Genomic DNA, 16,236 nt, shown 5'->3' on the forward strand with positions numbered 1-16,236 from the left:
GACTGAGAAGAAGGCAAGACTGCCCTTCTTTGTGAACATGAAGACTGCAGCTACTTATGCATCTGCATCAATGCTGCCAAAAACATTCCTGTCGTTTGTCTGGAGAACTTCAGCTAACAAATGTTGTAAACTCATATTTGATGTTAAATAAAAGTTTTGCCCTCCCATTGATTTTGTTTTGTTCAAATGGATCAACATGTTTGCTTTCTTTTTTCAAATAATCTTAATGGTTATATTAAGTGGCAATACTTAAAACAATAGGCATTCAGATACTACATATTTTCCTGACAGACCATTACTTTTGCATAAAAATGTTTGGTAAGATAAAGCATACTGATTATAAGCTGGTTATACCCTGGCCTCTGGCTGTAAGTACGCAATCAGGTCTTCCTGGATCAGCTGGGAAGTAAAGTTGATTAGCAGTTTGAGAAACTCTCTCGCAGAATACATCGATTTCAGCTTAAAAAATAGTTTTGATTTTTTTTTGTTTGGGCTAGTCTTGAATACTGACATAAGTTTTAACCTTTCTTGTCTGAGAAGACATCCAGTTGTTCTGTTGATATTTTTATAATGCCTCAGTTGTTCTGTTGATATTTTTATAATGCCTCTGAGAAGATCATAGGATCTGCTTTATACCTTAAGTTATTTGTCCACCAAAACAAACAAACAAACAAAAATGTAGTCCAGCACTGTGACCTGCAATTGCTCCACAGGGTCTCCAGCAGATTTTTGATCACTTTCTACATGATTCTTCTCACTAGTGCCAGGTATTAAATATGAGACCTTCTTCATGCATAGAATATCTTCTATCAATGGTGACCTCTTGTCCTTGCATGAGGAGAATGTCTGTGCTCTCCATTCCGTTAAATGAACAGAATGTCATGAAGTTCTCCCTTCAATAACATGATCATCTATCAATTGCCACTGTAGTTCAGTCCACACCTGTCACACATAATTAATTGACCTCTGTATTTTGTTGTGTTTTTTTGCTTATGTTTTAAAAATTTCCACATACTCTTCCTCCCTTACCAAAGAGGAGCATCTCTAGCATAACATAAAACCTATAATATTATACTGGTAACAAAATAATGTCAGATTGGGAGGAAAAGAGATTGAACCTTCATGTACCTTTTCTGAAAGTAAATCTCAGTTAACCCAGTGGGGCTTATTTCTGAATCAACAATGCAAAAGACTGCACTCTAAACATTGTGTTATATCAAAACAAAAATGGTCTTCGTTTATCCTGTCTGTACCACAGATGTATCATTGTAGAGTGAGCGTGATTTAACGCCCTGGAGAAAACCAGCCAGAAAATCTTTAGAGGCCAACAAGCAGATAGTGCTTGCTGAACATAGTGCAAATCTCTGGAGGGTTATTTGATATTGGTCCAGGAAGACCTGGTTTTCCCTAGGGAATCTCTTCATCTGTTCCATATAACTCACACTGTATTTTAAAAGCCAGGAAATCCAATTCTGCCAACAATTCTGTTTATGAATTTGAGATATTGTTCTTCTGTATCAATGATTCAAAATTCCAGGAAACGGCCCAGTATTGCTGTACAATATCATGCCTGCATTGCTAGCAGGAAAAAGCATGCCAAGCTTTATATAGCAAGGGACAGCCTGAATGTTGACAACATCAATGGCAGCAGTCAAGATGGTCTACAGGATACCCTCTTATGCTCACTGCCATTCACAAAATGTCATCAAGCAAGGGAAAGATTGGCTAGAATGAATTTCTGCACTAGGACTCAACCATACCTTTTATTTCTAGAAGATAAATAGGAACAACTATATCCATTGACTTTCCCATCAGACCTACTATCTCAGTTAAAAATAAGCACAAGACCTCCAAAGAGAAGAACCTAGAGGTGGAAAATAGCTCCTAAGAAAGACTTTAAACACACATTTGGAACCTACATAACCAATGCAACACACAGTATGTCTTCATGACCTCTTTTATTTTAATTCTTATGTGTCCAAAGAAAGAGCTGAATGAAAAAGTTCAAAAGACCAAAGGAACTCCAAAGGACCTCTTAAAGCATTGTAGCTTACTTTCTCTGCTGTCTTCATAAGCACTTTGTCTTTCAGGGTCACCATCTGGTGTTCTTTCATTGCTCTTCTTGTTTTTCTCACCTTTCTTGTTGCCATTTTTAGCTGACAGAAGAGAGGAAAAAGATGTATTATTTTCCTCAAATATAAATGCTCCAAACATAAAGCCTAATAGTCAATAGAGATGCAACGTTCATGTTTTCATAAAAGGAACAAATATGAACAAGGCTTTAAAAAGTTTTGTGTTGTTTTGCTGATTTGTGAATGAGAGCTTTTAAACATAGATGATTCATTTAGCATAAAAAGAGAACACAAGTTTCATGTTATTTCTTTTTCCACTCTTTCATTTAACCTTTCTTTCACTCTTTATCCATCAAATTGCCCAGGAAATTTTTCATCAAATAGTGTTGTGAGAGCTGCTGTTATTAGCCGATCAGAATATTGAGAAGGGAATACGTGGTATTTGGAAGCTAAAAAAGAGCCTGGATTGGCTGGAATCCAACAGGAGGGCTCTTTCTTTGTTTCACTTGCTGGGAGCTGTGTTCCCCATTTCTTCAGACTATTTTTATTGCTACCACCAATCAGCATGCCTCATTGGGTGTATTTTTCCCTCTGATTTCTTTGAAGAAATTTCCTCCTCTTTGGTCCTTTCCTTGCTTGGATTATTTTTGCTGCCTGCCTGCTATTGTGCTAGACTCAAAGAAGGGAAAAGAAGTGGGGAACAAGGCCTGAAGTGGTAGAGGGGAGAGAAATCTCTCTGTATTACACTTGTTTTTGATTGAGGTAGAAAACCAGTACAGCAAATAACTTTTATTAGCTTGATTGTTTTTTTTCCTGGGTTTAGAGAGAGGTGGCTATTTGTGTAGTGTGTTTTATCTTGCTAGTTTTTCCCTGTATGCAGGGGGATGGTTGAGTGTTTTCTCTGTTTGACTGATTTTCAAAAAAAATGTTATTTCATTCTTTTACTGTGTATTTATTCTGTCAGAGGTGTATATTTTGGTGGGTTTATTTTACACTCTTTCCTTTCATAGTTGGCTGTACTATTGCCTGCTTTTGCAGTGTATTCATTTTCTTTTGTCTTTGTTTTTTTGGGATAGCTCTTATGGCTTTTTAACAACTTTTTGGACTAGCACTAGAAAACACAAATGGGGATAAACAAAATGAATTTACTCTAAAGAAACAGTCCCTCTCATTTTAAATTAAAAGACTGGAAGACAAAAAAAATATGAAAATAAGAGTCAACCTCCCCCCCAAAGAAAAACACCCTACTGTTAAAATAAAACAAAAATGAAAGTTTCCACTGTGCACATCCCTAGAATTCAATTTATAAACAAAACTAAGAAAATAATCCCCTTTCTTATTGGCCATCTCTGTTCTCCAAAAGTGAACAAGTCATTTCCACTTCTTTTCAAATGTTGAAGTCATCGTACAAAACTTGGAAGTACTTCAGAAAAAGTGACCTGTCTCTTAATAATCCATATCCAACTAAAGGCAAATCCCACAGATATAAACACTATACAGTGTACCTCAACTGCCTTTAAAGATGAAGGAAGCACAGAAAGATTATTTAAAGAATTCAGGTGTGTATAAAACACAGGGAAAAAAGCAATATCTAAATTTCACAATAAGAGGTTTTAATACTTAAATAGGGAAAGGAGGCTATGGAGATTTCCCCCACCCCTTGTTCTTTTAACTAGAAGGGGGTCTTAGAAGGGAAAATGAATATGGAAAACAGATGATAAAATTTTGTGCATATGAAGGAGAAGGATCTTGAAATAACCAACACCACATTTAGACCACCAAGGAGACTACATACTCAGAAATTCCCACAAAATATAATTAGCAATAATATTGTAAGGAACCAAATTATATGCTAGTTCCCCGCTGTGCTTCCTTGACAGGGCTGTACTCAATGACCCATAGGGTCCCTCTTCCAGTGCTACAGGTTTAAGATAGAATCAGAGATATCACAAGAGAGTCAAGTTAATGGAAATGTATCCCAGGACTGACACAAATTTAGACATAATCATGTCATTGCCAAAGTTTGCCTGAAACTACAAACAAACATAAAACCCTAGAAAAATCAAAGCAACTAAACAATTACATGACCTGACTATGTATATACTACTGTTAAGTAAGAGATTCATGAAGGTGTTAAAAAGACTGCACACTCATCTGAGGTATAAATTCTATTTGCTCTAAATTAACAGCGCTATTGATAGAGGTGACTATATCAGAAGTAAATAATGTAAATAAAAGGGGATCATGGAATAAATATTAACACTAACAGAAAAATGAAGACACCGTCAAAAACAGAGAATGACATGAGAGCATCCAAAACAAAATTGGATTGGCTAAAGAAAAACAATGGCTTGAACAATATACAATTTTTTAAAAAAACTAGATTTATTTTCATAATTTTTTAATGTGAATAAAAATATGCAAGAGGTAAGTATATTAATGCTACTCCAGTACTTTGGCCATCTGATGAGAAGAGAAATCTCCCTGTAAAAGACCCTGATGTTAGGAAAGTATGAAGGAAAGAGGAGAAGGGGACGACAGAGGATGAGATGGTTGGACAGTGTCACCGAAGCTACCAACATGAATTTGACCAAACTCTGGGAGGCAGTGGAAGACAGGAGGGCCTGGCGTGCTCTGGTCCATGGGATCATGAAGAGTTGGACATGACTAAATGACTAAACAACAACAAAGTATATTAAAAACATGACATTGACCATTACTGACAGATGACAGTAATTTTCTGATAGCTAACATTACCGTTGAAAATGTAGCATGGAGTGAGTACATTAAGATAACAGACTGGAATCCATAGTCAAGATGTGGTATAGCTAGCAAAAATGGCAACATTCCTGGACTCAATTATATAGAACAGGTATTGAAGCTCGCAAAAAAAGGGTATCATAGATGTTTCAATAATTTTTTCCCCCAGTCAGATCTAGGGGCAAGAATTATTCTTGAAATTCGACTGATTGGCGTTTATTAAATTATCAAATTAGGAGCACCCTGTAGTGATACAGAACAAAAAGATGAGCAGTGTGAAAAAGAGGCAAGAGGCACACAATTTGGATTCAAAGGAGGATCTGGAAGCACTTTTGTACATACATGTACTTGGGAAGAGACACTGTGGCAGGAAGGTGGGTCATGCTTGGTCAGGAGAAATCCTCTGGCAAAGCGCAGCATGACAAGATGATGGAGTTATTGCTAAACAAGGGTCAAGAGATAATTGTGGACTAAGACAGACCGGGGGGGCGGGGGGAGGGAAGCAAAGTGAAAAGTCGGTGTGTTGCCAGAATGCTAAGACAAAGCAGGAAACCAAATGAGATGAAGAAACCATAGGGCATATAAAAGTCAGAAAGTTACAATGCTTTGCTCACATAATGAGAAATGAAAACTACAGATTGTTACAGCTCAACATTCAGGGTAAAATAAATTTGGAAAAGGAACACAGGAAGGAGAACGTCTTGCTGGGAAAGTTTGGAGACTTGTTTGAAACTGCTGGATTCAGAGTAAAAACAGCCATGATAACATCCAGTCTCCAATAAGAGAAGAGGAAGGAAGTAAAGAAGGAGTTATGGGAGAAAGCAGAAGTGTCAATCCATTCCTGTAGGGAACAAGATGTCCATGTGAAATTCTTAGGGACGCCAATCTGCATTTTGAAAAATGGGCAAATGCATACAATGAGTAGCTTGCCTGGCCCATCTGACTGACTACACAGTCAGATACATGACTTGACTGTGATGAAGCCAGACAATTTCATACAATGGTTCATGACCCAACAAAGCAGCTATTCCCCTAAGTGTGTCATAAAGCTTAATATGAAGGCAGTAGCTGCTTAACTCTCAGAGAATATAATTAATAAAGGCTGTGAGACAAGAACAAGCTGTGAGCTGGAAACTCTTTCCCACCACTGGCAAGTCAAAAAACATGGCAGCCTTCCTATTTTTAATTCCAAACACAGCCAGGGAATTATTTCAAATTCCATCTGGGTCAGCAAACAAAGACTCAGTGTGTCTCTCAAATATTATTTATTATGCATTGATCCTGATGGTTACCAAAAGCTGAAGAGTTCGGGATATATTTGACCCTCTCTTCAGATCCAAGCCTGGCTCGTTATTCACAACCACTGCTGCTCCGGAATTTTTCAGACAAAAATGACAGGCCTACAAATAAAGATATGAGTAAGTCCCACTTAACTGCTCTTTTCAACTTACGTTGCTAGCTGTTTGGAAATCTTTGTGATAGGACAGAAAGGCAGGATGTTTGAATAGTAAACAAACAAGCATGCAGACTTGGGTGCAAAGTCATGTTTCTTGAATTCTTCAAATTCAGTTTTTGACTCCTCTTTATTCAAATGATTTACACTGATGATACCCAATACTGTACTAAAAGCTCTTTGGAAGGACTACTGCCAAGTCTCCCACCCTTCACTGCCTTTTACCAGACCTTCTTTTCATCCCTTTCCTTACTTTGAGAATGCCCCTGGAATGATGTTATTTTATGACATAGTGCCATTCATGGGACAGGCTGGGAGGAGCCAGCTATTGACAAGGAATTACCACCTTCATTGTTGCAGTTACTAAGACAAAGGCAAAAAAACAAACAAACAAAAAACGGGGAGGGGGGATATGTGTTTCCATTCATAAGCCACATTCACATCATCCGTAGTCTTATTTCTATCTACTGAAAGACATGTGTACACAGCTTTGAGACTGATTATGAGGAATGAAATGAATGAATTTTATTCAGCTCACATTAAAAGTGAACCAAACTTATTTGAACTTCCAAAACCAATATGCATTTCTTCAATGGATTGTACATTTCTCTAGATTTTGAGGTACAGATTTTAGCACCAAAAATGTTCAGTGTGAAGCAAAACTGAATATAAAATTATGAATACCAAGGAAAAGCCATACATGGACTGAAGAAATGTTGCTCAAAATGTTTATATTAGGTGAAACTGTATTAAAAACCTATATATTGGGGAAAATGCACCCAAAAAATAAATGCAGATTATCACCATTATGTATTCTCAAAGGGTTTCATGGTTTGGATCTGATAGTTGTTGTAGGTTTTTCGGACTGTTTGGATGTGTTCTGGAGGTTTTTCTTCCTAACATTTCACCGGTCTCTGTGGCTGGCGTCTTCAGAGGACAGGAGTCAGAACTCTCTCTGTGTTCTGGTGAAGTGTGTGGCATAGTCTATGCTAGAACACAGACAGAGTAACATTAGAAAGAAAAACCTCCAGAACACGGCCAAACAGCCCGAAAAACCTACAACAACTATCACCATTATGTTTTTAACATGTCCACACACTGATGTGGGATATAACTGGCTGAGGACTGAAAATATGCAAAACTGACTTTTGCTTGTTTGTATTTTCTAGTTTCCTCAGTAACAATCATTCTCAAGGCAAATTATAGACTTCCTTGAACACCTTGAAGAGCTAATGCAATGCATCAGTCTCTCCCTTGAAGCTAATCAGAACTAGTTTGCACTGTCATTGGGTCCATAATTGCTGCAGCCAGTTCTTATCTGCTGACCAATCTTTTAGCAGCAAGCTTCTTTCAACTAAACTGTTGTTTGAGTAGCAGAAATATGGTCTGGCACCAGGAACACTTCAAAGTCTTATTACCTTGATAGAACCACCCATAACTTTCTCCCTGCTGGAATGATATTGCAGCCACCACACAACACACAACAGAGAGATACTGAGACACACTAAGAAAAGAGACCTTTCTTGTAATAAATCTCATAGTTGCTGAATAAAGGAGAGGTTGAAATCATAGCTTCAAAAATGCTCTATGAAAGCATATGCAAATTAAGGCTTATTTGTATGAATTCAAATATCCTCTTACTTCATAATCTTTAAAAAAAACTCAGTGTTTTCTCCCTGCTGGGTAAGGCTAGTGATGTTTTGTGTATTTTCCACATTTTGTGCACAAGCATTATATTTTGTGCAAATATATTTTTCACAAAAAAAATGTCTTTCACACAAAAACATTGTGTTTTGTGGAAAACCTGCTATGTTTCATGAAAAAAGTGTATTTTCTACAGAAACACGTTGCACAAGAAATATTGTATTTGGTTCAAAATAGTGTTTCCACATAATACAAACTTTGTGCAAAATACTACATTTTTGCACAAAGAACAATAGTGTTTGATAATGGTGTTACTTTAAACAAAGCAGGGGAGGTATGCTGTCATATAGGAGCAAAAGAATCTCACATTGATTAACAATATTTTTGATGGGGTGTCCCAACATGCTGATGTCCTTTTTCATCAAGGACAGTACAAATGGCAAATTCTTCTTAATTTTTTTTTTTTTTACAAGAGCTAGACTGTTCCTTGTTTAGGGACTGCACCTCCCAGAATTCCCCAGACATGTCAAACATACAGTGGAGAAATGAAGCCCTGCTTCACCTGACAGTAGAAAGAGAGAAGATGGGAAGAGGAGGTGAAGATTAGTAGGTGGAGAATCACACCACCATATGCTCTTTAAAGTGAAAAAGAGCACGACAGCAACAAAAGAAGAAAACACCAATTGTTCTGTGAGGAATACATTGGGCAGCACTGCCATGCAATATCCTGGGCTTGGTAACTGTCCTATGAAGAAGGCAAAAGTGCAGCCATTTTCCGTCTCTGCCTTGGCTCTCCAACAGTGGGTAACCAGAATCTTTCTGAAGGAATGGCGCTATCAAGATAGAGTTTAAGTCAGCCTTCTCCACATTTGTGCCTTCCATTTATTTTAAGCATGGAAACACACTGAAATGCTGAAAGAAGAATTGGAAGGAGGGAGAACTGATGAGAGTTCTAGTCAAAAAGTCTGGAAGATACCAGGTTGGGAAAAGGTTGAGTTAAAACGGCAAAGATGCCCATCTTGTTTAGAAAAGCATTGTTTTGTTCTTCTGGAACAGATGAGCTGGAGAGCTATTATTAATGTGGCAAGGTAGAATGCCCTGTGGTTCTACATCTGGGTTGATTTGCAGGGTGCAACGGGACAGCATCTAAGTTAGACCAGAGGGAGTGTGTCTTGTCTAATGCAAAACAAAACAGATAGTAGTTAAACTGAGAACAGAATTTGTATATGGTAGTAAGGTGTGTTAATATGAATGGAAGAACTTTCCCACGTAAGATAGATGAGGTACTAAATAAATAAATCAGGCTATTTCAACCTCAAGAGTTCAGTAGAAAATGGCCAGAAACAGAGGATGGTTCTTGACAGCCATGAAAACATGCACATGAGAGTAGTTTTAGCTCAGGAAAGGACACTTTCTTGGGGGGGGGTTAGAATGATAACTGCAGGACTCTCACACCCAGCATGGCCACTGGCAAAGGGATTCTGAGAAATTTAATCCAAAACTGTGATCTTCCCCCCACCCCCAAGCTCTGGTACTTACCTCACAGGAAATCTAATGTAGGCCCCTTAGGGTTTATAAGGTTTAATATTTCAAACATTGTGGACATAGTCCTACTTGAAGAAAAAGAAAAGATTCCTCCAATAAATGTTGGGATGGGGGGGGGAGAGACATTTGGCAAAAAGGCATTTCAAAATAAGGAATGTTCCCTCAAATAAAGTACATCTGGCAACCATGGCTAGTTATTTTTATCCTTGGCTTACCTGGGTGGAAAATATAGTTTTCATCTTAAATAGCTTCCTATGCAACATTTCTCCGCCAAGAAAATCTTTATACTAAAGGGGAAGGGAGGACATTTTGTTTAATACAATAAAAGGAAGGGACAGAGAGCTTTTACAATAATATCTGGCTTATGTTTCATGCTTTTAGACACAGTCTTTACCAACTGCAGGTCTCCGGGAGTTTGACTACAGAACCATGATTCCATAAAGCATCTTGGACAGGATTTCTCAAAACTGGCAACACCACTGTTATTGTTCATAACCCAAATTATCCAATTGGACTCCTGCAGACATAAACCCTCCAGAGGGTGTTGAAAAGAGGATCAGCTATAAAGGAGATTGAAAAAAACTGTGAGTCTCTGTTCTGCTAATACATAATGGGTGAACCTCTTTTCTTAGCCCTGACTCCCCATCCTTTAAAGGAGGAGGTGCACAGTCTTTGGCCCCAGGGCCATACACAGTCCTTAGCCTAATCTCAAAGCTATCTGCAAGTGATCAGTTTAGGTCTCTGGCAAGTTATCTGTGCCTTTCCCCTTCTGGGTGAAGGGCGAGGGGATAGAGAGAGAGTAAGAGAAAGCAGAACTACTGCAAGGGTACTGCAAGTGAGGCTTTGACCAAGAGCGCCAACTTTTAATTTATGCAAAAATTTGCTGCTGGGATCCACATATGCCAAGAATTTAGGATTATTTCTAGCTTCCTCATCACAGTTAAAGGAAACACCGAACAGGCAGATTCAGTTTGAAACCAACATGGCCTTCACGTGCTTAGACAGAACTATTTTTCCTTGTTCGTCCCTCCATGTTTGCCAATCTCACATAACTCAAATTTAACCAGTAGGACAGTGAAGCCATAGGCATCAAAACTGCTAGTTGAGGCTCAGAGAGAGAGAGAGAGAGAGAGAGAGAGAGAGAGAGAGAGAGAGAGAGAGAGACTCCACTCCCTTTTAGCAGTGACCACACATATACCCACTGCTGTCAAGAGGCAATGGCAGATCAAACATTGAAAGACTATTTCTCAACCCTTTCTGGCTTAAAGGTAGCAGGACATACTATGCTTGCTGGTTGGGGTCTCTCAGCCTTTGATGAAACATGCTAGACTTGAGAAGACAATTATGACAGGAGTTTGAAAATGTTACAGTTTTGGATGAAGGCTTCTTCAGAATTCTTCAACCTATAAGGCTCTGTAGTACAAAAAGTGACCTTCCCAAATCGTGAGTATGGCAAACTCATTGCCACAGTAATATGTCAGCTACAATCATTTCCTCAGTCACCTACCCTGGGCCCATCCCTACTATAGCACCAGCTGGCTTGCTGCTCAGCTGTTGAGGCAATGGACTATAGCTGAGAACAGTGCCACTTGAACTTGCCAGGTTTCAAAACAGCAAATTGAGTCTCGGGAAGTTGCTTCCCTAAGTTGTAAGAAAAGAAGACAAACTTTGGGATGGGCAGCGCTACAGGAAGAGAAAGACTATTTTCTTTCTTTCTCTTGTATTTCTTTTAACCTGGGCCCGCACCTTCATCCAATTACTATTGGTGGCAAGGCTTACTGAATCAGGGCAAAGGTACTTAGTATGAGTGTTGTGGCACACTTCCTTCCTTGCCTACTGTGACACCACAGGCATCTAACTTTATAATGTCACAAGGACCCATGGTTCTAATATCATAAAGCCAGAATCAAAGTTTGGACCATTAAATGGGACTCTGCTGACTTGGCAATAGTTCTGCAATTACCTGCTTCTTCAGACTGGTATACTCCTGGGTCAGAGCCCTGGACATCCATTTCTTAGACATCTGCCACGTACCTCATTGGTGGCCTTTAGTCTACTATCTTTCAACCTTGGTACTATACAGAGAGATAATCAGGCCTCATTTTGAGTACAAGCCCTTGTCCATGTATGGGTTCCAAGAATGTCTGATCTTTCTCATACACAAAACTGGTGGTGACATGCTAACACTGAATGTGAACGGGCTATGCATGCAAATATTCCATTTCAAAGCACAAATATTCTTCTTGACAACTCCTAACACACCCAAGGAGAATCCGAATGATGTTGGCAGCTGCTAATAGCTCTAGCAGTTTTCAAACCTGCCAGAAGCAGCTATTTTACAAAGGTAGTGGATTTTAATTCACACTATAAAAGAAACGGTCATAGAACCAGGATAATTCACTGACAAAACCCAATGCCTCCTCCCAGGTACAGTGAGGACTGCAGTCAAATGCAGCGGGGTGGAAAAGGGGAAAGCTTTAGCAATGTGGCAGCTGTTACCATAATTTTTGTTAATAAAAAATCCTAACCTTTTGACACTGTGCACCTTGACTGTGGGATGCTACTGGCAGGTATCCAGGTAAGAGCCTGTGACCTGCATTCTGTATAAACTGATGCTCACAACTTCCACATTGTAGATGGTGACTTGATGTTATATAATTAAACAATTTAAGACTTGTAGTTGTTCTGTGCCATGAAGTTGGCACTGACTTCTAGCAAACTTAAGAGGACTTTTAAGGTAAGTAAGATATCTAAGGAGTGGTTTTACCAGTTGCACTCCTCTAGTGGGCTTCCATGGCTGAGTGGGGATTTGAACCCTGAGTTTCAGAATCCTAGTCCATCACTCTATTCACTACACCACACTGAGTATCTCAAAACTCATGGTAGAGACAGTATTTGAACTGGTGTTGCCTGGTTCACTGCTCATTTCACCAGTCATTACAATCTGTGTGTGGTAGTAGGTGTACATGTATTGCACATGCATATATTTTCAAGTCATGAATATAAAGTAAGAATTTATTTAGTCATGTCACTTATGAAAAGCTTGGGAATTTTACTTTTGATGATATCAACTGGGTGATTCTAGGAGTTATAGGCCAGACTTTTCCAAGCTCTGGAATTTATTTATTATTTATTATTATATTTTGCCTTTCTTCCCATGAATGCAAGCATCCTCTTCTACTTCCCACTGACTTACAATAACTCTGTCAGGTAGGTCAACACAAAAGTAAGTAAATAGCCCAAGGTCACCCAGCATGTTTCAAGGCTTAATAGAACCTGGAACTCCCAAATTCTAGCCCAGCACTCTAATCTTTATATGCCACTGGTGTGTGCGCTAGACGGCTAGAGGCTAGGGCATGTGGTTTATTATTTGCAAGTTCACACCATGAACATTTAATCAATAGGAAGATCTTAGGGCATGTTTCATCCATGCTAAGGTCTAATGCTCTAAATTCGCCTTTTGTCTATTTCAGATGAAAGGAAGGGGAAGAAAAGGAGGACATATCCTTCTCTTGCTGTTGTAGTGTTTGAAACAGCTTCATCTGATCTCTCCTTCCTCATTTACTTAACATTAATCAAAAGTTTGTGGCATAGGTATAGGGCTCTGGCTTTATTCTGAATGTTAGTTCCAGCTCTTGATTCAGAGCAGCTTCTGATTGGTACCAGCTGCTTTGTCAATGGGCAGATCACATGTTCCTAATTCCAATTCCTGGCTTTTGCCTCATTGCAGTTCAGCACCAGCTGATTGTTTGCTACAAGCACTTAATTAATCCAACATGCCTTTAGCCCTATTAAGCAAACAAGAATCAGCAACATTTTATTTTAAGACTTGCAAATTGAATTCTCTTCTGTACACTACATTAGCTCTTTTCTCATATGTTATGGTGCAAAGAGAGAATTCACCCCCACAGCTAGATCTACAGCTGTAAATCATAATTGCGTATGAAATTTTCATCTTTCCTGTCTTTATTAAATGGCAGCCTCGGACTCTTCTGGCAGAGCTTGGAAAAATTAGGTTTTGGACTCCAACTTCCAGAATCCCCCAACCAGAATGTGTATTTGCAAGTTCCTCAAGTGAAGTTCAGCCTAAGCTTCCAGTACAACAACAACAAAAATCTTTTTAAAAAAGTTATTTCATCAAGATTGTCTGAGGTAAGGAAGTATAGCATCGCAATTTTATCATTCATTGTGTTAAGAGTGAAGCAGTCAGATGCAGCTCTGAGATGGAGGGGTTCTACACCAGAGCATACTATATCAGCCTACTCACCCTTAGCATATCACTAAATTTCATAAAATGGTATCAGAGAGGACAGCACTGCACAACTTCACAGGTTCCTATAGGTCTGGATGTTTTATTCTCTTTCAAAAATGGCAGCAGTCAACCAATGAAGACAGAATGGTGGTGATAGGACACACCTGCTGTCATCAGAGGTGCAGGATGGTAAAAAGCACAACTGATTAAAAGTGCTGGCCCTATCATTAGCCAGAATAGGGCAATTGCCTCAAGGTCCATGGAAACAGAACACTTTGTTGGTTATTTAATATCATTATCTGAAAGTCAATAGTCAGTCACAACAACAACAGGCCCATTAAACCCATTCAACCTACACAGATCTTGACTCATTAAATCCCCACAGATTCAATGGGCCTACTCTACCTGCAATTTCAGCCATTGTGTCCTTACTCCCAAGAAGAGTGCCAAGTGTTTGTGACATTTTTCCCCATAGATGCCCAAATGATGTGACCAGATTTGGATTGTGTTAGGCACATTGACTCAGGAAGGGCACCACTTGCTGCTCTGCCTCAGGCAGCAAAATATCCTGGGCCAGTCTTGACTGATAAAGTGCTTACAATTTGGACAGTGAAGGGAACAAAACTTGTCATAATTCTCCTCTCAGCCATGAGCCATGCATGAAGCAGCTGTAACAGGTCTGGACATATCAGCTTATTTCAGCTGGCTTAGCATTCTGCACATAGACACAGGAATGAAGAATCATAAAGGAACACATGCTATCGAAAACGCAGCAGCAACAATAACAATAATGGCAAGAACAACTACAGCATTTCGTAAAGCCAGATGTGAGCATCTAAACTCCCCTCTCAACTGCTTGAGCAAACGTGATTTTAGATGGTTTTATTGATTTTAAATATTTTATTTTAAATATTTCCATTTCACGCTATATTTGAAGACCTAAGGGTGAGGGCAATCAATAGTACTATTTAAAACAATATAATATGATTCAGTGGAACCAGGATCAAAGCAGAACATTCCTTCAAGATCTGGGGTTTTTTGGAAGGCTTTAGTATGAAATTTGACAGCAGCGCACACACTGTCCCAGAAATACTTCGCAGACCCCGCTCTCGTAACCTGAGCAAGAGGAGAAGCACGGAACGGAGTCTTTGGTTGCAATGTGACCACTTTACTTAGCAAACCCAAAACAAAAACCAGATGTCATGTATTAAAAAGGGCAATGGCATGCGCTCAGGTTGGGCAACGTGGATCAAGAAAAGTTTTCTTGAAAGCCTTTAAACAAAGAGAGAACAGGAAGTGGGAGCAATTTTGTGTCTTCCCAGAAGAATGAATTGAGGTTAAATTTAGATTTCCAAACCTACATATAATCACCAACTCTATTAGTGTAACAGCTGCTATTAGTATGAGGGTGTTTTAACGTCATTCGCAGCACAGTGAGTACTATCTCTACTTTTATGCTTAGGGTATTAACTTTTGGAGGGGGAGGGGGCAGGGTTTGAAGCCTTTCTGGATTGTCAGAATTTTTATGTGAAAGAATAAATTTACCTGGTGGGGTCTCCAAAGTGGATTTCTCTTTTTTGTTGGCTTTCTTTGATTTCAAGTCCTTCTTGCCTGACCTGAATCTTGGGGATTCTTCTGTTTCTGTGGGAATCTCCACATCCTCCTCCCTGGGCTGCTCTGTGAAGGGTGAAAATTCCTCATCTGGATCCGAAAAAGAATAATAATGTTCCCTGTTGATGATTTCCTGAAGGTAATAATCCTGATCTTCCAAAGGGAGAGCCCAGTTTGTATTCCCAAACAGACTCAGGTCCAAAACATAGAGTGCCAGACAGATCTGAGCAAAAGAGGCTTTCTTGAAGAGATGGTTCATTTTATTTTGCTTGTATTGCAGGGGATAAAAAGCTCTTCTGTGAAGATCCAATTTATATTCAGCAGGCAGGAAAACAGAGACATTGGCTGTTGAAGAATCTCTAGATCAAGAGCACAGTGCTTCTGCTTTGGACGAGTTTGCAAAAGTTGCAAGTGACGAAGTGGGAGTGAGGACTGGAAATGAAGGGAGGGAGGTTGCTGCCTGAAGTTCATGTGATCACTAGGGCTCACCAGCCAGACACTCACAGAGAGATATAGGAAGGAGAGAGCACGGCACTTGGCAGGTGTGACTCTCCAGGCAAAGTTTCTGCAATTTGTGCTTCTCTCTTTTTCTCTCTCTGTCTCTGTCTCTCCCTTTCCCCCAGTCCCTTTCTCTGCTCCCCATTAAACCTTTAATCAAATGTGGGTCTCATAAGATCCAGTCCTTTGGAGTACTTATATATACTGTCAAGTCTGGACACAATGTTTATTCAGTGAAATGAAAAATTGGCCACAAGCCGTATCCTTCCAAATCCCTTTACAAAATACATCATATCTCTTGCCAGGACTATGTGCAATGTGTATGTAGAGAAATGAGTTCTCCCATGGTTTAGGGATTTCTCTCTCTCCCCCCCCCCCCATCACTACCCTGCCTCCAGAAT

At 39.3% G+C, this 16,236-nt stretch overlaps 1 protein-coding gene across 1 annotated transcript in view; it reads right to left on the minus strand.

The window, feature by feature from the left end:
* The window catches only part of CPXM2 (carboxypeptidase X, M14 family member 2), a 119,433-nt gene extending 103,475 nt beyond the window's left edge, over positions 1–15,958 (minus strand). The window contains exons 1-2 of the mRNA XM_072995429.2: positions 15,272–15,958; positions 2,055–2,156 (exon numbers count right to left, since the gene is read on the minus strand). Of these exons, the coding sequence (XP_072851530.2) occupies positions 2,055–2,156; positions 15,272–15,596 (427 nt within the window). The 5' untranslated portion in view covers positions 15,597–15,958. The remainder of the gene's footprint in view (positions 1–2,054; positions 2,157–15,271) is intronic.
* Between the last annotated feature and the right edge of the window lie 278 nt (positions 15,959–16,236).

Source organism: Pogona vitticeps, chromosome 3, assembly GCF_051106095.1.
Source record: "Pogona vitticeps strain Pit_001003342236 chromosome 3, PviZW2.1, whole genome shotgun sequence".
In the NCBI taxonomy this organism is placed as follows: domain Eukaryota; kingdom Metazoa; phylum Chordata; class Lepidosauria; order Squamata; family Agamidae; genus Pogona; species Pogona vitticeps.